Genomic DNA, 25,449 nt, shown 5'->3' on the forward strand with positions numbered 1-25,449 from the left:
TAACAGGAGAGACGCTTGTTTCATCACGCGGCAGTGTCGCTCGCCGGAAATTGTGATTCTACAAGCTCACAACGTTGTGTTATGAGTTTATGACTGAGCCATGTGAGCTCAGCTCAGTGATTTCTGAATCCAAGTACCCACTTTACCCGACTACAGCATTCTTAGAGAACCCATAGCTAGCATAATGCAATGAATGAATGATCGATAAGTTGATAACTCATCTTTTGAAGGGGCTACATTTTCAGGCCATAGTGTGGCCTTCAGATCTAGTCCTTTAATTGCAGAGTTATTTTGTGTTAAACACTGCTGTATAGTGCCCCATATGTGTTGATATGAATCATATCTGTACAGTATGTAGTTCCCTGGTGTGTCTACTGTCATGGCAGACTCCTGAACAGTCTTAGTGCAGCACAGTGTGGTGTGGATGAAAGCAGGGTGACATCAGTGTCCTTTCGTCCTTTTTCCCCGTTACGGTCCAGTATAGTGTTATGTGGAGTTTAGTGGAGTTTAGGGTCATCTTATTCCCTGAGCCCTCTCTGCAGAGACAAATGACGTTTACTCTTTCTACTAGACTGCCGTGGAACACTGCTCTGTCTGTCTGTCTGTCTGTCTGTCTGTCTGTGTCTGTGTCTGTGTCTGTGTCTGTGCCTGCCTGCCTGCCTGCCTCTCTATCTCTCTATATGCCCTGTGCACAGAGTGTTGTCAGTGGAGGTTCCTTTCAACTTGTGAAGCGCAGGCATGGCTTGTGGTGGCAGACAGGTGGGAGTAGAGCCTCCAGCACTGCATGTGTGTCCTATCCATCGCACAGGGCACTGCGTCTCTGGTGACCCAATAATGTTCTACCCTGGGTAGCCCATGGTCCAGGACACACAGCAACGTCTGGAGTGCTAATCTCTGTCTGTCTCTGTGTGTCTCTGTGTGTCTCTCTCTCTCTCTCTCTCTCTGTGTCTGTGTCTGTGTCTCTCTCTCTCTCTCTCTCTCTCTCTCTCTCTGTGTCTGTGTCTCTCTCTGTCTCTCCTTGACATGAAAACTAATGCTCTACAGGGAGCGTTGTCCTCCTGGCTGTCTGGCACGGACCACACAGTGTCTCTCTCTCTCTCTCTCTCTCTCTCTCTCTCTCTCTCTCTCTGGCACGGACCACACAGTGTCTCTCTCTCTCTCTCTCTCTCTCTCTCTCTCTCTGCTGCGTAGACAATTAAATGTTTCCTGGCCCATTACAGCTCCACAAACGGCCCGTTCAAAAGCACTTACTACTAAATGAATGAAAAAAACGTCAATTCATTCTCTCTCGCCCGACGTCCTCCATGATTCAATTCATTCTCTCTCGCCCGACGTCCTCCATGATTCAATTCATTCTCTCTCGTCCTCCATGATTCTTCCCGATTTGAAGAGAGAAACCACCGCTGACCGAAGCACGTTTTGCATGCTTTACCGATGAGTGGAAACGTTTGCCAAGGTTTCTGTTGGCCTCTTAAGACGTGATGAAGGATGATGCGGAATAGGAATACTGTTTCTAAAGTGTAGTTGTTTATTTGGGCTTGTTTCTAAAGTGTAGTTGTTTATTTGGGCTTGTTTCTAAAGTGTATAGTTGTTTATTTGGGCTGGTTTCTAAATTCTAAAGTGTAGTTATTTATTTGGGCTTGTTTCTAAAGTGTAGTTGTTTATTTGGGCTTGTTTCTAAAGTGTAGTTGTTTATTTGAGCTTGTTTCTAAAGTGTAGTTGCTTATTTGGGCTGGTTTCTAAAGTGTAGTTGTTTATTTGGGCTTGTTTCTAAAGTGTATAGTTGTTTATTTGGGCTGGTTTCTAAATTCTAAAGTGTAGTTATTTATTTGGGCTTGTTTCTAAAGTGTAGTTGTTTATTTGGGCTTGTTTCTAAAGTGTAGTTGTTTATTTGAGCTTGTTTCTAAAGTGTAGTTGCTTATTTGGGCTGGTTTCTAAAGTGTAGTTGTTTATTTGGGCTTGTTTCTAAAGTGGAGTTGTTTATTTGGGCTTGTTTCTAAAGTGTAGTTGTTTATTTGGGCTTGTTTCTGAAGTGTAGTTGTTTATTTGGGCTTGTTTCTAAAGTGTAGTTGTTTATTTGAGCTTGTTTCTAAAGTGTAGTTGTTTATTTGGGCTTGTTTCTAAAGTGTAGTTTTTTATTTGAGCTTGTTTCTAAAGTGTAGTTGTTTATTTGGGCTTGTTTCTAAAGTGTAGTTGTTTATTTGGGCTTGTTTCTAAAGTGTAGTTGTTTATTTGGGCTGGTTTCTAAAGTGTAGTTGTTTATTTGGGCTTGTTTCTAAAGTGTAGTTGTTTATTTGGGCTTGTTTCTAAAGTGTAGTTGTTTATTTGGGCTTGTTTCTAAAGTGTAGTTGTTTATTTGGGCTGGTTTCTAAAGTGTAGTTGTTTATTTAGGCTTGTTTCTAAAGTGTAGTTGTTTATTTGGGCTTGTTTCTAAAGTGTAGTTGTTTATTTGGGCTTGTTTCTAAAGTGTAGTTGTTTATTTGGGCTTGTTTCTAAAGTGTAGTTGTTTATTTGGGCTGGTTTCTAAAGTGTAGTTGTTTATTTGGGCTGGTTTCTAAAGTGTAGTTGTTTATTTGGGCTTGTTTCTAAAGTGTAGTTGTTTATTTGGGCTGGTTTCTAAAGTATAGTTGTTTATTTGGGCTTGTTTCTAAAGTGTAGTTGTTTATTTGGGCTTGTTTCTAAAGTGTAGTTGTTTATTTGGGCTTGTTTCTAAAGTGTAGTTGTTTATTTGGGCTTGTTTCTAAAGTGTAGTTGTTTATTTGGGCTTGTTTCTAAAGTGTAGTTGTTTATTTGGGCTTGTTTCTAAAGTGTAGTTGTTTATTTGAGCTTGTTTCTAAAGTGTACGTAGTTGTTTATTTGGGCTTGTTTCTAAAGTGTAGTTGTTTATTTGGGCTGGTTTCTAAATTCTAAAGTGTAGTTGTTTTTTTGGGCTTGTTTCTAAAGTGTAGTTGTTTATTTGGGCTGGTTTCTAAAGTGTAGTTGTTTATTTGGGCTTGTTTCTAAAGTGTAGTTGTTTATTTGGGCTTGTTTCTAAAGTGTAGTTGTTTATTTGGGCTTGTTTCTAAAGTGTAGTTGTTTATTTGGGCTTGTTTCTAAAGTGTAGTTGTTTATTTGGGCTTGTTTCTAAAGTGTAGTTGTTTATTTGGGCTTGTTTCTAAAGTGTAGTTGTTTATTTGGGCTTGTTTCTAAAGTGTAGTTGTTTATTTGGGCTGGTTTCTAAAGTGTAGTTGTTTATTTGGGCTGGTTTCTAAAGTGTAGTTGTTTATTTGGGCTTGTTTCTAAAGTGTAGTTGTTTATTTGGGCTGGTTTCTAAAGTGTAGTTGTTTATTTGGGCTGGTTTCTAAAGTGTAGTTGTTTATTTGGGCTTGTTTCTAAAGTGTAGTTGTCTATTTGGGCTTGTTTCTAAAGTGTAGTTGTTTATTTGGGCTGGTTTCTAAAGTGTAGTTGTTTATTTGGGCTTGTTTCTAAAGTGTAGTTGTTTATTTGGGCTTGTTTCTAAAGTGTAGTTGTTTATTTGGGCTTGTTTCTAAAGTGTAGTTGTTTATTTGGGCTGGTTTCTAAAGTGTAGTTGTTTATTTGGGCTTGTTTCTAAAGTGTAGTTGTTTATTTGGGCTTGTTTCTAAAGTGTAGTTGTTTATTTGGGCTTGTTTCTAAAGTGTAGTTGTTTATTTGGGCTGGTTTCTAAAGTGTAGTTGTTTATTTGGGCTGCAGAAGAGAAAAGAAAAGAGAATAATCAAAGGCAGCAGCAAACATAATTGGGTCTTTCTTTAGTTGAGTTTGAAAATAAATATGAGAGGCAGCAGACATGCAGTTTTCTGGGAGTTTGTCCCAAATATGGTGCATGAAAAAGAAGAGTATCAGCGCGTTGTACACGAGGGACAGTGAGTTATGCCCCTGCACACTGTAAAATAATATTGACTAAACAATCAACAGTGTACAGTGTAGGTTTTTCATTTAAAGTGATCAATGTGCCTCACTGTGTGCTGCTATATTAATATAGACCCATAGCTGGGGGAGATGTGTATTATCCTATAGCTGGGGGAGATGTGTCTTCTATTTAAATTAATATGAACCTATAGCTGGGGGAGATGTGTCTTCTATCCTATAGCTGGGGGAGATGTGTCTTTTCCTATAGCTGGGGGAGATGTGTCTTCTATTTAAATGAATATAAACCTATAGCTGGGGGAGATGTGAAAAGCAGCCAGGCTCAAATATCCGCGAGCCACTTCTGTCACGCTGTGTTTGTATACTAAAACGCCCACTTAATTAAGCAGCTTAATTAAGCCCATGATGTCCTCGTGTGTGTGTGTGCGTGTGTGTGTGTGTGTGTGCGCGTGCGGTCACAGTGAGACAGGGCTATATCTTGCCCCATATCCCTAAATTAACTATTTTAATTAGCCGACCTACAAGCTGGATGTAGAACGGGCCGGCTATAGTTTTGTTGTTGTTGTTGTAATTAGACAGAAAGGTGGAGAGAGATGGGGAGTCGAGTGACACGCAGCAAAGGCCGCCGGGCTCGGGAATCGAACCCGCGGCACGCCGTCCGGCCGGCTGGCTTGGCAGCCTAGGTGCCCAGACGGTTGAGCTAATTAACCGTCCGGGCCTATAGTTGAACTATGTTGAAATGTCTGTCAAAATAGTCTCTCTCATTAGCAGGCAGCAGGCACATCACTATCTCTCTCTCTGTTTCTGGCGCCCCCTACTGGTACTAATAAGTCACATACTCGTGCTCATGGCAGACCACTGATACATAGATACATACATACGCACGGACATTGCTGGTTGTAGGAGTGGTTGCACCACTCAAAAATGGCAAATAAGTTTAGGGCTGAGAGGTATAAGGGCTGGCACAAGATAGGACCCCCATGTATAATGTGGGTAGCCTGGTAAAACCGTCCCACTCGCGTTAATTCACATTAATCATTCCTGCGTCTTGTTGTGGCCCCATGGAGCACTGGGTGGGCGTGGCCCCATGGAGCACTGGGTGGGCGTGGCCCCATGGAGCACTGGGTGGGCGTGGCCCCATGGAGCACTGGGTGGGCGTGGCCCCATCGAGCACTGGGTGGGCGTGGCCCCATCGAGCACTGGGTGGGCGTTTTGCAAACAGTGGCCCTGAGTGCATCACCTGGCCCTGAGTGCAGCTGGACGTTGATTGAAAGGTTTGAGAAGCAAACCATCAGATTGAGGTGTTTCTCATGCTCTCATGTCTCATATTCCACTGCACATTAGAGATTGATGTACAGCTGCTGTTCCTGCGCTCTGTAAAGTGCTGCACGGGCAGAATTTTACTCTAATAGATCTGTTCAAATATATTGTATAGGGTGGCAGTTGTTGGGATTTACCTCATCAGTTATTGCGACAGCAGACACGGCAGCCACTCAGTCCTGACGTGAGACACGTGAGGCAGAGAGAGACGGCGAGAGATCACGTATGACCACAGCGTATCAGCAGAGGATGTTTAGTTGTGTTGTGTTCTAGCTCTATAGAGCTGTGCAGTGCCGTGCTTTAGCTGTAGTGTTGTCAGTTATAGAAGTCATACTTCCTGTATAATCTCATGTAGTCGGCCAACTGTTCCACAATCTCTGAACGCTACAGAGAGCATGCTCACTTAATGCATCCTGTGTGTGTGTGTGTGTGTGTGTGTGTGTGTGTGAGGTGATCAGATTAAAGTGGTTGTTGAATAAGATCCAATTTGCTGCCACTGAGACAAACGGACCCATGCTCTGAGCACACTGATCCTCTGACCCCACACACACTTACACCATGACTCTGCACTTCTATGGTCTCTGGTTCTACACACACTGACACCATGACGCTGCACTTCTATGGTCTCTGGTTCTACACACACTGACACCATGACGCTGCACTTCTATGGTCTCTGGTTCTACACACACTGACACCATGACGCTGCACTTCTATGGTCTCTGGTTCTACACTGACACCATGACGCTGCACTTCTATGGTCTCTGGTTCTACACTGACACCATGACGCTGCACTTCTATGGTCTCTGGTTCTACACACACTGACACCATGTCGCTGCACTTCTATGGTCTCTGGTTCTACACACACTGACACCATGTCGCTGCACTTCTATGGTCTCTGGTTCTACACACACTGACACCATGACGCTGCACTTCTATGGTCTCTGGTTCTACACACACTGACACCATGACGCTGCACTTCTATGGTCTCTGGTTCTACACACACTGACACCATGACGCTGCACTTCTATGGTCTCTGGTTCTACACACACTGACACCATGACGCTGCACTTCTATGGTCTCTGGTTCTACACACACTGACACCATGACGCTGCACTTCTATGGTCTCTGGTTCTACACACACTGACACCATGACGCTGCACTTCTATGGTCTCTGGTTCTACACACACTGACACCATGACGCTGCACTTCTATGGTCTCTGGTTCTACACACACTGACACCATGACGCTGCACTTCTATGGTCTCTGGTTCTACACACACTGACACCATGACGCTGCACTTCTATGGTCTCTGGTTCTACACACACTGACACCATGACGCTGCACTTCTATGGTCTCTGGTTCTACACACACTGACACCATGACGCTGCACTTCTATAGTCTCTGGTTCTACACACACTGACACCATGACGCTGCACTTCTATGGTCTCTGGTTCTACACACACTGACACCATGACGCTGCACTTCTATGGTCTCTGGTTCTACACACACTGACACCATGACGCTGCACTTCTATGGTCTCTGGTTCTACACACACTGACACCATGACGCTGCACTTCTATAGTCTCTGGTTCTACACTGACACCATGACGCTGCACTTCTATGGTCTCTGGTTCTACACTGACACCATGACGCTGCACTTCTATGGTCTCTGGTTCTACACTGACACCATGACGCTGCACTTCTATGGTCTCTGGTTCTACACTGACACCATGACGCTGCACTTCTATAGTCTCTGGTTCTACACACACTGACACCATGACGCTGCACTTCTAGTCTCTGCTAGCTCTGGTCCATAGCTCTAATGCCTGTGCATTAGAGCTATTAGGCAAACCGCAGAGCTGGGTTGAAAACACAGAGGGTCGGGTCGGTCAGTGACGTATCGCGGCCCGCGGAGCACAGGCGTATAGGCGGCCGCTTCCGCATGCTCACAACTTGTTACATATAGATTCAACAGTAATGACATATTACATACATTATCCGTAAAATCTCAGCATAGCAGCAAAAATGCATACAGAGAAAGGAGGAGGGGTATACGGTGCATGGGGCCCTCACTTGTATTTCAAGGTTAGCTTTCAGTTTGACTTTTGTAAGGCATGTCCACGTTTTTCGGTGGTGTGTACAAAGATCAGAAACAGAAACATAAATCAGCGCCAGAAGAGCGTCAGTGCAGTGTCCAGGGGTTTCCCCCTTTGACCGGTCTCTACTATTAATACAACGGGCCGTGGTCTTCCTGTTGTGAAGCCCCTCTATACCTCGCTCACATTCCTAAAACGACCTCAAGGCTGACCGACGGACCGACCGTGTCCCTTCCTCCTTGATGCTATCTCCAGTGACACACAGGAGGAAGTTGTCCCCCGTCCCAGCTGTCCTAGTGTAATTGCTGTCGCTCACAGGGGGAGCATGGGGAGGGGAGGGAGGCGGGAGAGGGGTACACACGATGTGGACAGGCTGGAAGGTGACTCACACACACACTGTGGGAGTCACAGCCACGTTGGAGCCAGAACGCACCGCACAGAGAGAGGGAAGGTGACAATGGCTGTGTTTTTGAGGTGACATGTGGCGTTTTGCCACAAAGTCTAGATACTGTAGAGCGGGAAGCTATAGCTATGCTGGTAAGGACGCACGGTGCATGTGAGTGAGTGTCTGTGTCAAACTCTATGTAACTTTTATACCTTTTATGTGTTGTTGGATAGTTTCACACAGTATTGTATTGCGTATTGTTGCCTAGTGTGTGTGTGTGTGTGTGTGTGTGTGTGTGTGTGTGTGTGTGTGTGTGTGTGTGTGTGTGTGTGTGTGTGCACGTGTGTGTGTGTGTGTGTGTGTGTGTGTGACTGTGTATGTGTTCTGCGTTGCTTGTACATAATATATTGTGGGAATAATTATATAAGGGACTTGGGGGTCTTAGACGTCGCGTCATGTTACTGAATCCCGTTTGAAGGGATAGCACGCTGTCAAGGAAAATTAATTATAATCAGAGGGTGGCAGGTGTCCAAGACTCATTATGTAAATTGTCCTCCCTTCCTCATGTATGTGGAGTGTAGGCAGAGAGTGTTGGAGAGGCAGGGGCAAAAATAGCGAAAATGGCAGATCTACAAGCTCACAACGCGTCGAGAACTTGTGGATCAGCTATTTTCGGGGCGCAACCCTGTTTTTCAGACGGGTAAAAGGGCAGGGGCTGAAGCCCCCTTTGATGTCTATGTGTGTGCTTCTGATGATGTCTTCCCATATGGCGCCTATAGTGCCACTTGTAGCATTCTTATCCAGTGTAAAAAGACGTGTATAATATCCGAATAATTGTAACTGTATGAAAAGGCATCATATAATCCCATGAGGGATGGGCCACGAGGTGGCATGACACTTAAAGGAAGTAATTCGTTCATTCATTCGTTCGTTCGTTCGTTCGTTCGTTCGTTCATTCATTCATTCATTCTTATCCAGGGCCGTTTCCTTGTTGTGATGTGAATCACACTGATGAAGGCAGGACGTGGTGGGCCGTTCTCACATTCTAACACAGCTTAAAAACCCCATTTCAGCGTCCAGCTCGGTGGCGTACCTCACCCATCATTAGATTCCTAACCCCCACACACCTCCTCCGATCGAATCCCGCAAACCGCAAAGCCTTATTTATTTTTGGGGGGCGATAAAGTATAGATATTGACCAGGTTACCGCGGTATTGATCAAGCGAACTTGAGCCACAAGAGGCTGAAGCGAGCGAGAGTCGCCATGCCGAAGTTCACTTGAGCCGACTCGGCACCGTCCGACTTATATTCCGATAAATCCTCGACCTCCCCTAGTTGTGTGACGGCCCAACTGAACACAGTGGGGCGCTCCCCTATTACCCCCGTGACCGGCGACCGCCCCCGTCTCATCCAATCACAAGCCATCAGGCAGGGGATGTCAGCATGTGTGTGCCTCACTGCCCATGGCAGAGCATCTGCTGCGCTGCCCCCCGGAGGCAGGGAGGCCATCATTAATGCACATCTGATTACCTCTGTCTGCCTGCCTGCCTGCATCTGTCTGGCTTATAACAGAGGGGACGGGCAGGGAGAAGGGTGTCTGCCTGTCTGCCTGCATCTGTGTGGCTGCACAGATGGAACAGGACAGGCAGACAGGGTGTCTGTCTGTCTGCCTGTCTGTGTCACAGATGAAACAGGGCAGGCAGACAGGCGGTCACGACAGTGCAACCTTGCTCTCCGGAGATCAGGGACGAGACAATTATCTGTCACAGCGTCTAGACTTCACAGGAACTTTGTTTGCATTCTGATTCGTCTCTAACTCAGTTCTCGTATGGCTCAGGGCTCAGGGTGCCCCTGAATATTACCCAGAGTTTGTGTTGAAAGTGTGTGTCCTCGAGCAATAAGACCCTGACCCCATAATTGCTCCCGATGATTGTAGCGCGTATAACACTTGTCGTAGCCCCTTACAGGCGTACGCAAAGGCTCAACTTATGTAACTTGGATAGTATTTTATGTAGACAGAGGGCTGTATTTTGCGTGTCTTAAGTACCAGGTCTTATTACCTAACTTGAGTAAACTAAAGACCTGGAGGCGTGATCAATGCTCTTTGGCCACTCAGAATAGCCAAATGGCATTGATCACGCCTCCAGGTCTTTAGTTTACTCAAGTTAGGGAATAAGACCTGGTACTTAAGACACGCAAAATACAGCCCATAGTATCTATCTATCTATCTATCTATCTATCTATCTATCTATCTATCTAGTTATGCATAGTTTCTTTATATAGATATTCCACTGTTAGGTTTTTAGCGTAATAGGTATGATTCATGATGACTATAGTATCTGTTATCACTGTATTACCATGTTATTTTGTTCTTTCTTACTGTAAATCGCTCTGGATTAAGAGTGTCTGCTAAATGTCTAAATTGTAAATTGATGTGCAGGTTGGTGCCTTGCATGGTTTCCTCCACCATCGGTGTGTGTGTGTGTGTGTGTGTGTGTGTGTGTGTGTGTGTGTGTGTGTGTGTGTGTGTGTGTGTGTGAATGGGTGAATGCACAATCTATGTAAAGCACTTAGTTATGCAGGAAGTTATGCAGGAAGGCCTACTGAGTGTCAAAAAAACTACTTTCAGGCCTTGACAGCCCATACATCCACACATAAAAGTCCTCTCTGATTGCATTAAACAACGTTAAACAATGTTAAACTCACTTTGCATGTTGCTTTGCCACTCGATGTGCCATTCACTTTAAGCATGCACATACTGTGGGAGGTCGGGTGGGAAATACAACTCAGAGTGCAGTTTCAGGGGTTAGACACACGATGGCGCCCCTTGCTTTATTTCTCCAACAGGTTCAAACAACGTCAGTTTTCACAAACAGAACTCGGACAGTAATATTCTTTGCATGAGGTCCCGGTTCCGAGGCGGGAGTCGTCACTGCAGAGGATGAGAGGGGATGTTAGCATACGGTCAGAGCACAAGGTAAGTACAAAGTTGGGGCCTGAGACACCCGGTCTAGGCAGTCTACCAACTGGACCTTTGTATAACTCTGTCTCTTCTTCTTTTCCAGGTTCCAGAGGAGGCCAGGAGGCTTCCCCGGAGGTAGGTAAGGGGGGTGCGTATCTTTCTCTATCCACAAGGCACAGAAGAGTACTTTAGAGTAGAAGTACTCGGATACGGGGTGGTGAGTAATTAGAGTAAAAGTACTTGGTATGGTACCGGGCGAGTATGGTACGGAGGGCCCCTTAGGCTCGGCCAACAGGAAGATACACAAGCATTTATATTCTTATTTCTCTCTATCTACTGGGTGGCCGTGTCGGTACGACAACGGCAGTCAGGGGGTTAACACAAAGTAAGCGCTCTAGTTTCTAACGGTCTTCTTTCACCGGGCCTGGCGGCGCAAGCCAACTTAAAGTCTCTTCAAAGGGTGAAATAAACATAACACGGGCCTGTCTTCTTTCACAGGGTGGACGTGACACTTTATCTAGAGCCTGCTAGCTTCCATTAGTCTCTACGGGGTTATCTTCATTCAACAATCTTCAGTGTACAACACCACGGTGACACTCTTCATTCACAGTCTTCATTTAGCATCGACAGGGTGACTTCCTTCATTCACAATCTTCGTTATTATCCTTAGCTGCTCATTTGCCACTATGAGTGCCTCTTCTTAATAACACGGGTGATAGATAGTGAACGGTTTGTCTTACTGCGACCTTATGGAGCTGTTGAGCTGCCGTTTCCATACGGGGGTCCCGTCTTCCGCACTCGTCCCCGATACGAGCCAGGTGGGTCTCCAGTATGCATGCGGCTCTCCGTGTATACTTGTCTATGGGGGGCACACGCTCCTGCGTGTGCTTCCAGCCCCACTCCTACAAGCCTGGTGATGTGAGAATAAGAGAGCAATTGAGTGGTGATACAAACGATCAAACAATAAACATAGTCCATACGTGAGAGTCCATAAGTGAGAGGAGTGTGGACTTACCATCCAACGCCGAGTGGACGGCATATGCTGCGCGAGCGTCTGTGTGTAGCAGGGATCTGATACTGCTAGGTGCGCAGGTTGTTTATAAAGGGCGCGGCCGGAATGAGGCGCAGCTGATTTAGAATTGCTCTGGGATAATACACTGAGTCTATGACACGGCCGTGGGCGTGCCTGGTTGTCCTGGTAACTCGCCCCTCCCCCTGAGGTGAGACCTGACAGACTCCACACACTCCCCCCCTAAGTTTCTTGCTACCGCAAGGAGCTTGACTACTTCCCTCGTCTTCGTACAGTCTTGAGAGCGCGTCCGCGTGTTTCATCTTGGTCCCGGGCCGGTGCTCTATCTCGAACTTGTAGCTCTGGAGCTCGACGAACCAGCGGGTGACACGGTCGTTGCGGTCTTTGTTTGCCGCCATCCACTTGAGTGGCGCGTGGTCGGTCACGAGGGTGAACTGTCTGCCCCATAAGTAGTACCGGAGGTGATGGATGGCCCATTTCACGGCCAGGCACTCCTTCTCGACCGTGGAGTAGTTACGCTCGTGCTTCAGCAGCTTCCTGCTGATGTACAGTACGGGATGCTCATCTCCGTCTAGCGGCTGGGACAGGACAGCGCCGACCCCGGTGTTGGACGCATCCGTGGAGAGGATGAAGGGCCTTGTGAAGTCCGGCGCCACGAGCACCGGCTCGCTGCACAGGGCGGTCTTCAACGTGCGGAAGGCTTCGTCCGCCTCGTCCGTCCACTGGACGTGGTGGGGAAGGTTCTTCTTGGTCAAGTCGTGGAGGGGGGCCGCGATCGTGGCGAAGTTCTGGACGAACTTCTGGTAATAGGCGATCAGGCCGAGGAAGGACTTGACCTGCTTCTTGGTCACCGGGCGTGGCCAGGTCTGGATCTTCTCCACCTTCCTCGTCTGTGGTCGGATGCACCCTCGGCCGATGGTGTAGCCGAGGTAGTCCGTCTCGGTCCAACCAATGCGGCACTTCTTTGCGTTGGCGGTCAGGCCGGCCGCCCGTAGGGTGGCTAGGACTGTGTCGACCCGCTCCAGGTGCTGTCCCCAGGTGGCGCTGTGGATGATTACATCGTCCAGGTAGGCCGCCGCGAAGGCCTGGTGGGGTCGCAGTATCCGGTCCATCAGCCGTTGGAACGTGGCGGGGGCCCCGTGTACTCCGAAGGGCATCACTCGGTACTGGAAGAGTCCATCGGGAGTGATGAAGGCCGTCTTCTGCTTGGCTCTCTCCGTGAGGGGAACCTGCCAGTACCCTTTCGTCAGGTCGAGGGTACTGATGAACCGGGCGGGCCCCAGCCGGTCAATCAGCTCATCGACGCGGGCCATGGGATACGCGTCGAACACGGAGATCTCATTTAACTTCCGGAAATCATTGCAGAAGCGGAGTGTGCCGTCGGGTTTGGGGACAATCACGATCGGGCTCGACCAGGCACTGTGGGACTCCTCGATGACCCCCAGCTCGAGCATCTTCTGGACCTCTTCTTGGATTGCCTTCCTTCGTGCCTCCGGGATCCGGTACGGCCGTAGTCTCACTACCTGGCCGTTAGGGGTGTCGATGTCATGCTTTAGCACGGAGGTGTGGCCCGGTAACTCTGAGAACACGTCGCGGTTCCGATCGAGTAGTTCCCGCAAGTCCTGTGTCTGCTGGGGCGTCAGACCCTCACCAAGGGCCACGGCCGGGGCCTGCGGGGAGACAAAGGTTACTAAAGCGGGTAGGGGCACTTCCTCCGGCGTATGCCACCGTTTCAGTATGTTCACGTGGTAGATCTGGTGTCCGCGTCTTCTGCCTGGCTGACTCACCCGGTAGTTCACGTCTCCTTTCCTCTCTACGACTTCATATGGGCCCTTCCATCGGGCCAGGAACTTACATTCGCTGGTGGGGACCAACACCAGCACTTTATCGCCGGGGGCGAACTCTCGGATCTTGGCACCCTTATTGTAGGTGCGCGCCTGGGCCGTCTGGGCTGCGGCCATGTGCTCTCTTACGATGGGCCAGATGCGTTTGGCGCGCTCCTGGAGCGCGTCGACGTGTTCGATGACGCTGCGGAGGGGGGACGGCTGGCTCTCCCAGGCTTCTTTAGCCAGGTCGAGGAGGCCACGCGGTTTCCTCCCGTACAGGAGCTCAAAGGGCGAAAACCCGGTTGACGCTTGGGGTACTTCGCGAATTGCGAAGAGTACAAACGGGATGAGGCGGTCCCAGTCTTTGGCGTCCTCTTCCGTGACGCGTTTTAACATTTTCTTCAGCGTTTGGTTGAACCGTTCGACCAAACCATCCGTCTCAGGGTGGTAGGCGGAGGTCCGTATCCGCTTGACCTTCAGCCATTTATACAGGGAGGCTAGGACTCTGGACATGAAGCACGTGCCCTGGTCCGTCAGGATTTCGTCCGCTATGCCGACGTGGCTGAATAACATCAGCAACTCGTGGGCGATGGCCCGGGCGTTGGCGGTGCGGAGGGGGATGGCCTCCGGATAGCGCGTCGCATAATCCATGATGACTAGGATGTACCGGTGGCCCCGGGCGGACTTAGGGAGGGGTCCGACAATATCCATGGCGATACGGGAGAACGGTACATCGATAATTGGCATTGGAATTAGGGGGCTATGGGGCACGCCGCGGGGGGCGGTTAGCTGACACTCGGCACAGGAGCGGCAAAACTCCTCAATGGCCTTCTTAACGCCTGGCCAATAGAAACGGGCGGCGACCCGGTCGTAAGTCTTTTGTACGGCCAGGTGGGCCCCTAACTGGTGGGAGTGGGCGAGATACATTACTCGGGACACATACGGTTTGGGGACGAGTAATTGTTCGACGACCTCCCCAGCGGGGTCTTTGCAAGCGCGGTACAGTAAGTCGTGTCGGACGAAGAAGTGTGGGAAAGGTTTCTCACTCACCCCCGGGTTCAGCTTCCCGTCGACAGCCACGACGTTCCGCCTGGCGCCAGCCAGGTTGGGGTCGGCCCACTGAGCGGTGGCGAACGATCCTTGCCGCCGGGGGGGTGGCGCGTCTATTCTGGGGAACTCTAGGAAGGGGTCTTCACCGAGGGCCGGCGTGTCGTCGGCGTCGGAGGCCTCCGCTTCTTCCGGCCAGGGTTCTGGCTGGGGACTTCCTCTGCCGCTGCTGGTGGACGAGGTCCCGTCTTCGCGGAGGGCGGGGCAGGCGACGAGGGGTACGCTACTTCGGCGGCGGCGGCGGCGCCGCGTCCTGGGGGGCCCTCGTCGTCCCGGGTTCCAGTATTTCTCGAACAGCGGACAGTCCGTTCCGATCAAGAGGGGGACTGGGAGTTCGGGGACCACTCCGGCGGCGACCAACGCGGAGCCACGGGGGGTCTGTACGGTCACGTGGGCGACGGGGGTACCGTCGGACATCTCCGTGGACACACGTGACCGGGATGGTGGGTCCATTGGTGGCGGAGGCGAGGTCACCCCGGACCAGCGTCACCACGCTGCCTGAGTCCAGCAAGGCATGGGTGTCGGTCCCATCAACCCGGGCGGGGAGGGTGGTCTGTCGTCGGCTCTCACTTCCGGTGTGGAGGCAGGGGCGGGGCCCTCTCATGCTGTCCGCGGAGGGCATGGAGACATCGGGGCCGAGGGGCCGCTCTGGGCAGGCCCAGGACAGGTGGTCCTCCCGATTACAGACGTAGCACCTGCGGATCCGCGGGCTGCGGTCGGGGGGGCCGGAGGCACGGGGCCGGACCGGGGCCGGCGGGGTCGGCGGGGCTGGTCGGCGTCGGTCTCGGCGGTCGTCTGTCTTGGGGACGGCGTCGCTCTTGGTCTGGCGGAGCATATCCGAGCAGACGTGGTGGTTCTCCAGGAGGGCGATCAGGGCGTCCACGGATGTGGGGCTGACTCGGGCAACATATTTCTTGGCGTCGGATGGCAGGGCACGGACACACCGGTCTATGACTAATCTCTCAATCCACGGGGTCTCTCCGCCCGTGGTCAGCCAGCTCTGCGTCAGGCGGTAGAGGTCGGCGACCTGAGCGCGAGGGGGCTGGGCCTGCTGATAGGCCCACATGTGGTACCGCTGGGCCCGGGCGGGCAGGCTGTAGCCGAGGGTGGACAAGATGGCGGCCTTCAGCGTCTCGTAGTCTCGAGCGTCTCTGGCGGGAAGGTCCCGACATGCGCGTTGAGCCTCTCCCGAGAGGTAGGGCGCCAGTATGCCGGCCCAGTCGGCGGCGGGCCACTGCTCGCGGTCGGCGGTGCGTTCGAAGAGTTCGAGGTACGCCTCGATGTCATCCTCGGGGGTCTGCTTGGAGAGGACGGCGTTGGGGGTCCTAGGGACATCGCCGTGTCGGTCTAGCCTGCGGACCACCTCACGCACCGCGTTCTGTAGTTCAGTCTGACTTCGGAGAAGGGCGGCCAATTCGAGGCTGGCCATGTTTAGGCGGTGGTTGAGATCAGATGAATACCCACATTCTCCACCATATGTGGGAGGTCGGGTGGGAAATACAACTCAGAGTGCAGTTTCAGGGGTTAGACACACGATGGCGCCCCTTGCTTTATTTCTCCAACAGGTTCAAACAACGTCAGTTTTCACAAACAGAACTCGGACAGTAATATTCTTTGCATGAGGTCCCGGTTCCGAGGCGGGAGTCGTCACTGCAGAGGATGAGAGGGGATGTTAGCATACGGTCAGAGCACAAGGTAAGTACAAAGTTGGGGCCTGAGACACCCGGTCTAGGCAGTCTACCAACTGGACCTTTGTATAACTCTGTCTCTTCTTCTTTTCCAGGTTCCAGAGGAGGCCAGGAGGCTTCCCCGGAGGTAGGTAAGGGGGGTGCGTATCTTTCTCTATCCACAAGGCACAGAAGAGTACTTTAGAGTAGAAGTACTCGGATACGGGGTGGTGAGTAATTAGAGTAAAAGTACTTGGTATGGTACCGGGCGAGTATGGTACGGAGGGCCCCTTAGGCTCGGCCAACAGGAAGATACACAAGCATTTATATTCTTATTTCTCTCTATCTACTGGGTGGCCGTGTCGGTACGACAACGGCAGTCAGGGGGTTAACACAAAGTAAGCGCTCTAGTTTCTAACGGTCTTCTTTCACCGGGCCTGGCGGCGCAAGCCAACTTAAAGTCTCTTCAAAGGGTGAAATAAACATAACACGGGCCTGTCTTCTTTCACAGGGTGGACGTGACACTTTATCTAGAGCCTGCTAGCTTCCATTAGTCTCTACGGGGTTATCTTCATTCAACAATCTTCAGTGTACAACACCACGGTGACACTCTTCATTCACAGTCTTCATTTAGCATCGACAGGGTGACTTCCTTCATTCACAATCTTCGTTATTATCCTTAGCTGCTCATTTGCCACTATGAGTGCCTCTTCTTAATAACACGGGTGATAGATAGTGAACGGTTTGTCTTACTGCGACCTTATGGAGCTGTTGAGCTGCCGTTTCCATACGGGGGTCCCGTCTTCCGCACTCGTCCCCGATACGAGCCAGGTGGGTCTCCAGTATGCATGCGGCTCTCCGTGTATACTTGTCTATGGGGGGCACACGCTCCTGCGTGTGCTTCCAGCCCCACTCCTACAAGCCTGGTGATGTGAGAATAAGAGAGCAATTGAGTGGTGATACAAACGATCAAACAATAAACATAGTCCATACGTGAGAGTCCATAAGTGAGAGGAGTGTGGACTTACCATCCAACGCCGAGTGGACGGCATATGCTGCGCGAGCGTCTGTGTGTAGCAGGGATCTGATACTGCTAGGTGCGCAGGTTGTTTATAAAGGGCGCGGCCGGAATGAGGCGCAGCTGATTTAGAATTGCTCTGGGATAATACACTGAGTCTATGACACGGCCGTGGGCGTGCCTGGTTGTCCTGGTAACTCGCCCCTCCCCCTGAGGTGAGACCTGACAGACTCCACAATACCCTCTATTATAGCGCCTTATATTTATGGAGTGAATATTCCCCCATAAGAAATATATCACGAGGAAAACTTTCCATCTGGGCAGATTGAAAATAACTTTATATTTGACGTTTAACCACTTGAACCCCAGCATCCATATTCTGGGGGGAACATTCACCAAAAATAACAGATCTACAAGCTTGTTCGAGAAGAGATTTGGGTGTGGTTAAACTGAAATGAGTTCTTTAGTTTGTTGTCAAAGTATTCTGCGGCACCTCTGGACTTGTCACGGCACCCTCGGGTGCCAAGGACGTTTGTCATGTAACACAGACTGCTACATGTAGTTTGTCAAAGAGATACAACATACATAATGCCAATTCTGTTTAGTCTTGTGAGTTTTATGTTCACATTTACTGCTTTGAGGCCCGGCAGAAGAAGTTAAATGAGCTCTTTACCCATGTCCAAACTTATCTTCATATACTAGCCGAATTGGTCCACTCCTCACTAATGCTCATTATAAGATTGCACGGTTGGCACAATTCATGTCTACTCACTCTGTGTGTCAGAGGAGGGCTGTGGACAGTTTCTAAACCTGCCAGTGACATTGAAGATTTCAAACTGACTTTTTACATTTAAGAACAATGACTTTCAGCATGCTAACTTTCTAGGAAGTGAAAATATTAGCTTGGAAACCCTGTCGATGATGTCATTGGTTTGTCACAGTCCACCAATTAGATGCAGTGGACCTTTAAACGACATGCTCCTGGCTCCTTTAAAGTGGCATCTGTTCGGTAGCCTGATGTAGGGCGGCTCAGGAGGTCAGAGCAGGTCGTCCAATGATCCCTGGGTCGGCGGTTCGAATCCCGGCTCCTCCTCCTCCTGTCCACATGTCGACGTGTCCTTGGGCAAGACACTGAACCCTGCATTGCCTCCAATGAGTCGGTCGGTGTGAGCTCGTCACCATCAGTGTGTGAATGTGGGAAGTGAGGACGCTGGCGTCGACTGTTCGCCGCTTCACCTCCCAATGTATGAATGAATGAACCGTTGTAAAGCGCTTTGAGCACTTGGAAAAGCGCTAAAAAAATGCAATTCTGCAACTTGCACAAGTTGTCTATTGCGATGTAGTCAACAAACACCCACTCGGGAGGGACTGGTGAATCACTGCCCTCGACTCCCTCTTGGTCTAGCATCACATCAGGGTCTTTTGAGCTCTGCAGTGTTGTCAGCTCTGCTGGGCTGGGTTCGGCTCCCACGGTGTCAGTTTGCTCGCCTCCAGTTCCGGGAGCCGGACGCAGTGCCCGTCCATCTTCTCTCTCTCTCTGACCTTGTCTGTGACTCGTGGTCCGATGATCTCTCAATGCAGTTTTTTCATATCTGTAAATCAGTGCCGTCTGCCCCGAGATGAGGAAACAGATTTGCTCGTTGTTGTTTGTGTACATAATTGTCTCTGTCGGGGTGGAAACCTTGTGTGTCCAAAACTGCGAAATTAGCAAACGTAGTAGATCTACGAGCTCAAAACCTGTCACTTCGTGCCATATATATGTTTCTGCTTGTAGGAAATAGCCAATCTACAAGCTCAACAACGCCTCCCAGTGTGAGCTCGACTATTTTCACAATATTTATCTGTGAAACGGAGTCGAACTAAATGTTATTATGCCTACAATTCCACGTGCGTGCCAGGGTGGGGGCGGTGGGTTCAAATTATGATTATTCCCGTGGACTGAAACGTGTGTGAACCCCTCTCTGCATGTAGACTAACCCCAAGCTAACCCCATTGTCTTCGTCTCTTCCTCAGTGTCGAAGGCGATGGTCCCGGCAGTGAGGTGGGCGGCTCCTCCTCGTTGGAGAGCTACAGCCACAGGGGGGCGCCAGTGAGCCAGGACGACGACGACGAGGGGCGGGGCTCTCCGGAGCACCCGGACAGCCAGCCGTACGGCGACCGCCACGACCACCGCCACGTGACGGCCGCGCCGCTGCCCGGCGGCGGACACCACCGAGACCACCGAGAGCACCGAGAGCACAGAGAGCGCCCCCGCAGGCCAAAGCTGCAACACTCGCACTCCCACGTCCTCCGCAAGCACGCCGAGGAGGAGGCGCTGAAGCGCTCCCGCTCGCTGTCCGAGAGCTATGAGCTGTCGGCCGACCTCCAGGACAAACAGGTATATATACATACTGTACATACTGTACCGACCTCCAGGACAAACAGGTATATATATACGATATAGAGCTATGAGCTGTCGGCCGACCTCCAGGACAAACAGGTATATATATACGATATAGAGCTATGAGCTGTCGGCCGACCTCCAGGACAAACAGGTATATATATACGATATAGAGCTATGAGCTGTCGGCCGACCTCCAGGACAAACGGGTATATATATACGATATAGAGCTATGAGCTGTCGGCCGACCTCCAGGACAAACGGGTATATACGATATAGAGCTATGAGCTGTCGGCCGACCTCCAGGACAAACAGGTATACATACTGTATAGAGCTATGAGCTGTCGGCCGACCTCCAGGACAAACAGGTATACATACGATATAGAGCTATGAGCTGTCGGCCGACCTCCAGGACAAACAGGTATATATATATACGATATAGAGCTATGAGCTGTCGGCCGACCTCCAGGACAAACGGGTATACGTGCTGTACGGCTTTGTCAAAGTCGAGGTTCATTAAACAAGGTTAGGAAGCGAACCCTGTGGGCTCCCCCAGAGTTAGTGTCGAAGTGTCCTTGAGCAAGACTCTGAACCCCTGATTGCTCCTGATGTGCTGGTTGGTGCCTTGCATGGTTTCCCCCTGCCATCGGTGTATGAATGTGTGTGTGAATGAATGGGTGACTGTAATGCACAATCTATGTAAAGCGCCTTGGATAAAAGGTGCTATATGAATGCACCATTTACCATTTTAAATGTACATGCAGGCCAGGACTGGCCATGAAGCCCCTGCCAAAAAAAACAGGGGCATCATTCATCTTTTATTTCACGTGTAAAAAGAGGCAGATATTTGGCATTATATAAAGTGGGACTTTTCTCTAGAAAGGGGGAGCTTTAGGACAATGCTCTGAGAGACAGTGGAAGCTTTATAAATTAGACATGACATATATTTGAAAGATAAAATACTTAATCTAAACCAGATGGCACCGACTGACTGTAATGGTGGTTCACTATAATGCCTCACTTCATGTCTATGAAGTGGTTTATTACATTCTGGATTGATTGATTAAACCTCAGAGGGTAAATTAATAAAACACGACAGCGATGATTCAGCAGTAAAGACAGTATAAAACACGGGTTCCCAACTTGTATTGATTTATTCCGAAAATAGATACATTGATGGATAAATCTATTTTCGGTTATTATTTTAAGAGGAGAGCATTTGAAGTGGTCAGACTAGCAATATGTTCAGAAGTACCTTCGATACAATCTTAATGGTCTTGAATATTTCATGTTAAGCAGAGGTGATTTCTTCACCTGGTTGGCAGTACTGTATGTAGAACCAGTGTTCATTTCACCTGGTTGGCAGTAGGCCTACTGTATGTACTGTAGGCCTACCTCATATTAAGCAGAGGTTAAAGCCTCAATCCGTGATTTCTTCACCTGGTTGGCAGTACTGTATGTAGAACCACTGTTCAGTGTGTATATTTAGTCATCATAGCTTAGTTAATATTTATTTTTCGTTGATGAAAAAAGGCTAGCAGACATTTATTAACCCATTCTAGGCGGGAACCCCTTTTGGTATTTTCTTTTTTTTAATCTTTATTTTGTGGCTTTCGCCTTTTATTTTTTTAATATTTTTTTATGGATGGACAGACTGTAGGCTGACAGGAAATGGGGAGAGAGATGGGGGGGTGGAAGCAGTAAGGGCTGTCGGGATCGGGACTCGAACCCGCGGCACATTGCCAGACTGGACTACCAGCCAAGGTGCCTGGACCACTGAGCCATGGCCTAGACCCAGGCCCCCCCTTTTGGTGTAGCTATTGAAAAATAGCAGATCTACAAGATCTTGTAGATCTGCTATTTTTCAATAGAGCTTGTAGGTCTGCTATTTTTGACAGAAATCGTGAAAATGTGTCGCAAATCTCTGAATATGTTCTTTCAGAGCGAAATGTTTTAATAGACAAAAGGTATCCTTCCTCCAAGTAGTACTGCTTGTCGAAATGTGAATTGCAGACTTGAAAAGAAAAGAATCCAATGCAGGTCTTTGGTGAAAAATTAAATAGTTTATTTGATAAATTACAGGACCTACGCGTTTCGACCAAAGGTCTTCGTCAGGGTCTAATCTGTTAACGTGTGCCCCTCTCTTAAATTAAAACGCAGGTGGAGATGCTGGAACGCAAATACGGAGGGCGCTTCATAACCCGGCATGCGGCGCGCACCATCCAGACGGCCTTCCGCCAGTACCAGATGAACAAGAACTTTGAGCGTCTGCGGAGCTCCATGTCGGAGAACCGCATGTCCCGCCGCATCGTCCTCTCCAACATGAGGATGCAGTTCTCCTTCGACGGGCCCGCGGAGAAGGTCCACAGCTCCTACTTCGAGGGGAAGCAGGTGTCGTTGAGCGAGAACGGCAGCAGCAGCGGCAAAATGGGCGCCGCACTAGTGCGCTCCGAGTGCGGAGGGGGAGGAGGGGACAATATGGCCGCCGATGTCCTCCCCCCGGCCGCCAATTCCCCCGGCGGCGGCGGCGGCGGGGCCGCGGCTCAGGCGGACTTCGCGGACGCCATCACGGAGCTGGAGGACGCGTTCTCCAGGCAGGTGAAGTCTCTGGCGGAGTCCATCGACGACGCCCTGAACTGTCGCAGCCTGCACGGCGGAGGAGAGGACGGCCCGCCCGAGCAGCACGTCGCCACCGCCACTAGAGGCCGCCAGGACTCAGAAAGGGACATTGTCAGCTACCAGGTATAGGTCAGGGGATGCGAATGTATTGGCTCTCGTTCACGGCCCACCCAATTTGACCATCTAAAACATCAGATGTGACTGGGGGGCCCCTAGGTCACAGATAATATAGTATCTGTGGAACCTAGTCAACTCGTACAATTCCATGTGCTTGTCAGGGTGGGGGTCGCCAGTTGAAATAATACATTTTCTTTTAAACGTTGAGAACCAATGTTCTAGCTTGCCACCAGAGTGTCCCCCCTTCATGCTGATGTATGTGTATATATACAGCTTTTACTGCTCCTGGTATTGACAATGATTTGTATTGCATTCTAGTATATGTCCCCTCGATGAATTGAACTCATAGGACCACAATGTTTGCGTGATTGCACTTTCTCTACTGTGTTATCTACAACGTGTGAATAAAGCATTCAACCAACCAACCAATCCCTGCATCCATCCAATCCGCCATGCAGGTCAAATCGGCGCACCCTGACGAGATGCGGGCTTCGTACAGCGACGTCACCCTCTACATCGACGAGGAGGAGCTGTCTCCGCCGCTGCCGCTGTCGCACCACCACCCCCACCACCACCAGTCGTCCCTTGACCGCCCCCCGTCCAGCGGGCTGTCGCACCGCTCCACGGACCGGCCCTCCAGCACCGAGTCGGACGTGCGGCCGCGCTCGCTCAACTCCCAGCAGGGGGACTACTGGTCGACGGCCGCCGCGCACGGCAAGGACGTCGACAAGGGCGGCGGCGGCGGTGGCGATATGTCGGACACCAGCGGCCGCAGCACGCCCTCCCTGGAGCGCCAGGTAGGGTTGATTTTGCCGACCGAAACTGTGACGGAATGGGCCATATTCAGACCACAGCCGTCTTGCCAGCAAGGTGCTACCTAGGTGCTACTTCCCATAGACAACCCATTCATCCAAACAGAAAAGTCCTCTCTAATTATATTAAACAACGTCAAAATCACCAACATTGCAGCTGTAGGGAAAGCTTGAATTATCCTCTTTTAATCTGTGTTTCGAACAAAGTGTTTGTTTCATAAAAATCCACCGTAGACTTTTTATGAGCTACCTACCTGCTTCCTGTCAAGAAATTCATCATATCAAAAAAATAAATAAAAATCATTCCAAAGACTATATTAGTAAACTAAAATGTAAATGTCCTGTCGCCGTCCCCCAGGAGCAGCAGCAACAGCGCCTCCGTGTGGACCGCCTCCCCCTGCTGACCATCGAGCCGCCCAGCGATAGCTCGGCGGAGCTGAGCGACCGCTCGGACCGCAGCTCCGCCTCCGCCTCCAAGAGGCAGAGCTCCGCCTCCTACGAGCCGCCGCCGCGGAGCCACGGGAAACACGGCAACCACCACCAGAGCAGCCCGCCCAAACACGCCGGCCACGCCCTGCCCCCCCGGGGGCCGCACTCCTCCAGGTACAGGACCACAGGGATTAGGGGGTGGGATGCTTAAAGGGAAGCGAGGAACGCAGGCGTTGTTGCCTGGATCAACACAGGTCTCCTCCAGGTCTGCTCAAGAGCGGCGCAACAACGCAAGCGTAAAAAAAAAAGCTAAACCGAATCCAGGTCTCGTGAGTCGCGGTCGTGTGCACGAAACGAGCACGCGCACAACAAATTCACGGGACCGCGCTCACATAAATACGCTTGCGTTGTCGCACCGCGACTGCTCCCCAGAGCTCCGCGCAAAAACGCAGGTCTCATTGAAAATGAACTATAGGCGCGTTCTATCTCTTCACGTTTGAGATGCCCTTAACACGAGTATACTCGTCCTATCAAATAAAAACGCTTAGTGCTCCGGACACGTATACTCGTTCTAAGGCGTTTTATATTGGTATACTGTAAGAAGGCCTCGCTATTTTCCTTTTTTTAGAATCGACCCTGTTTGGGTGCACGCAATAGAACTGCTTGATAGTGGGCTCGATAAGCCTGATCGATAAGGTGCTTGTTATCAATAAAAATGTATGAACTCCATCCCTATTATGTAACATGAATGGATTTGATGCCGGCGAGTTATGCAAAAAGAAAAACACAATCAATCTAAAATAATTGCGACCTGCTGGTGACGGATGATGTAATGGTTTGTTCCCTGCAGGCCTCCGTCCAGGGAGGAGGACCCCGGGGCCGCCCCCCCACCCCCCAGGGGAGGGGCCCACCATCACAACACCCACCACCCCCACCACCAGCGGCCGCCCCGCCCCCAGCTGGACTCCGCCCCCCACCTGTCGCACAACGGCACGGCGGCGGCCATGATGAACCGGCAGAGCAAGTCGGAGTCGGACTTCTCGGACGGCGACAACGACAGCGTCAACTCCACGTCCAACTCCAACGACACCATCAACTGCAGCTCCGAGTCGTCGTCGCGCGACAGCCTGCGCGAGCACGCGCTCAGCAAGCAGACGTACCACAAGGAGACGCGCAACAGCTGGGACTCGCCGGCCTTCAGCCACGACATCATCCGCAAGAGGCACTACCGCATCGGACTCAACCTCTTCAACAAGTACGTATATATATACTAGACTCTAGAGGCACTACCGCATCGGACTCAACCCCTTCAACAAGTACGTATATATATACTAGACAGGCACTACCGCATCGGACTCAACCTCTTCAACAAGTATGTATATATACACTAGACTCTAGAGGCACTACCGCATCGGACTCAACCCCTTCAACAAGTACGTATATATATACTAGACTCTAGAGGCACTACCGCATCGACTCAACCTCTTCAACAAGTACGTATATATATACTAGACTCTAGAGGCACTACCGCATCGGACTCAACCTCTTCAACAAGTACGTATATATATACTAGACTCTAGAGGCACTACCGCATCGGACTCAACCCCTTCAACAAGTACGTATATATATATATACTAGACTCTAGAGGCACTACCGCATCGGACTCAACCTCTTCAACAAGTATGTATAGTATATATATACTAGACTCTAGAGGCACTACCGCATCGGACTCAACCCCTTCAACAAGTACGTATATATATACTAGACTCTAGAGGCACTACCGCATCGGACTCAAC

At 50.2% G+C, this 25,449-nt stretch overlaps 1 protein-coding gene across 2 annotated transcripts in view; it reads left to right on the top strand.

Moving 5' to 3' along the window:
- LOC308323120 (IQ motif and SEC7 domain-containing protein 1-like) overlaps positions 1-25,449 on the top strand; it is a 192,027-nt gene that overhangs the window by 149,499 nt on the left and 17,079 nt on the right. For both annotated transcript variants that reach the window (XM_080774745.1, XM_080774746.1), the window contains exons 4-8: positions 19,310-19,673; positions 21,837-22,418; positions 22,871-23,209; positions 23,583-23,827; positions 24,504-24,908. In XM_080774745.1, the coding sequence (XP_080630871.1) occupies positions 19,310-19,673; positions 21,837-22,418; positions 22,871-23,209; positions 23,583-23,827; positions 24,504-24,908 (1,935 nt within the window). The remainder of the gene's footprint in view (positions 1-19,309; positions 19,674-21,836; positions 22,419-22,870; positions 23,210-23,582; positions 23,828-24,503; positions 24,909-25,449) is intronic.

Source organism: Protomyctophum bolini (assembly GCF_963924005.1).
Source record: "Protomyctophum bolini genome assembly, chromosome: 2".
NCBI lineage: Eukaryota > Metazoa > Chordata > Actinopteri > Myctophiformes > Myctophidae > Protomyctophum > Protomyctophum bolini.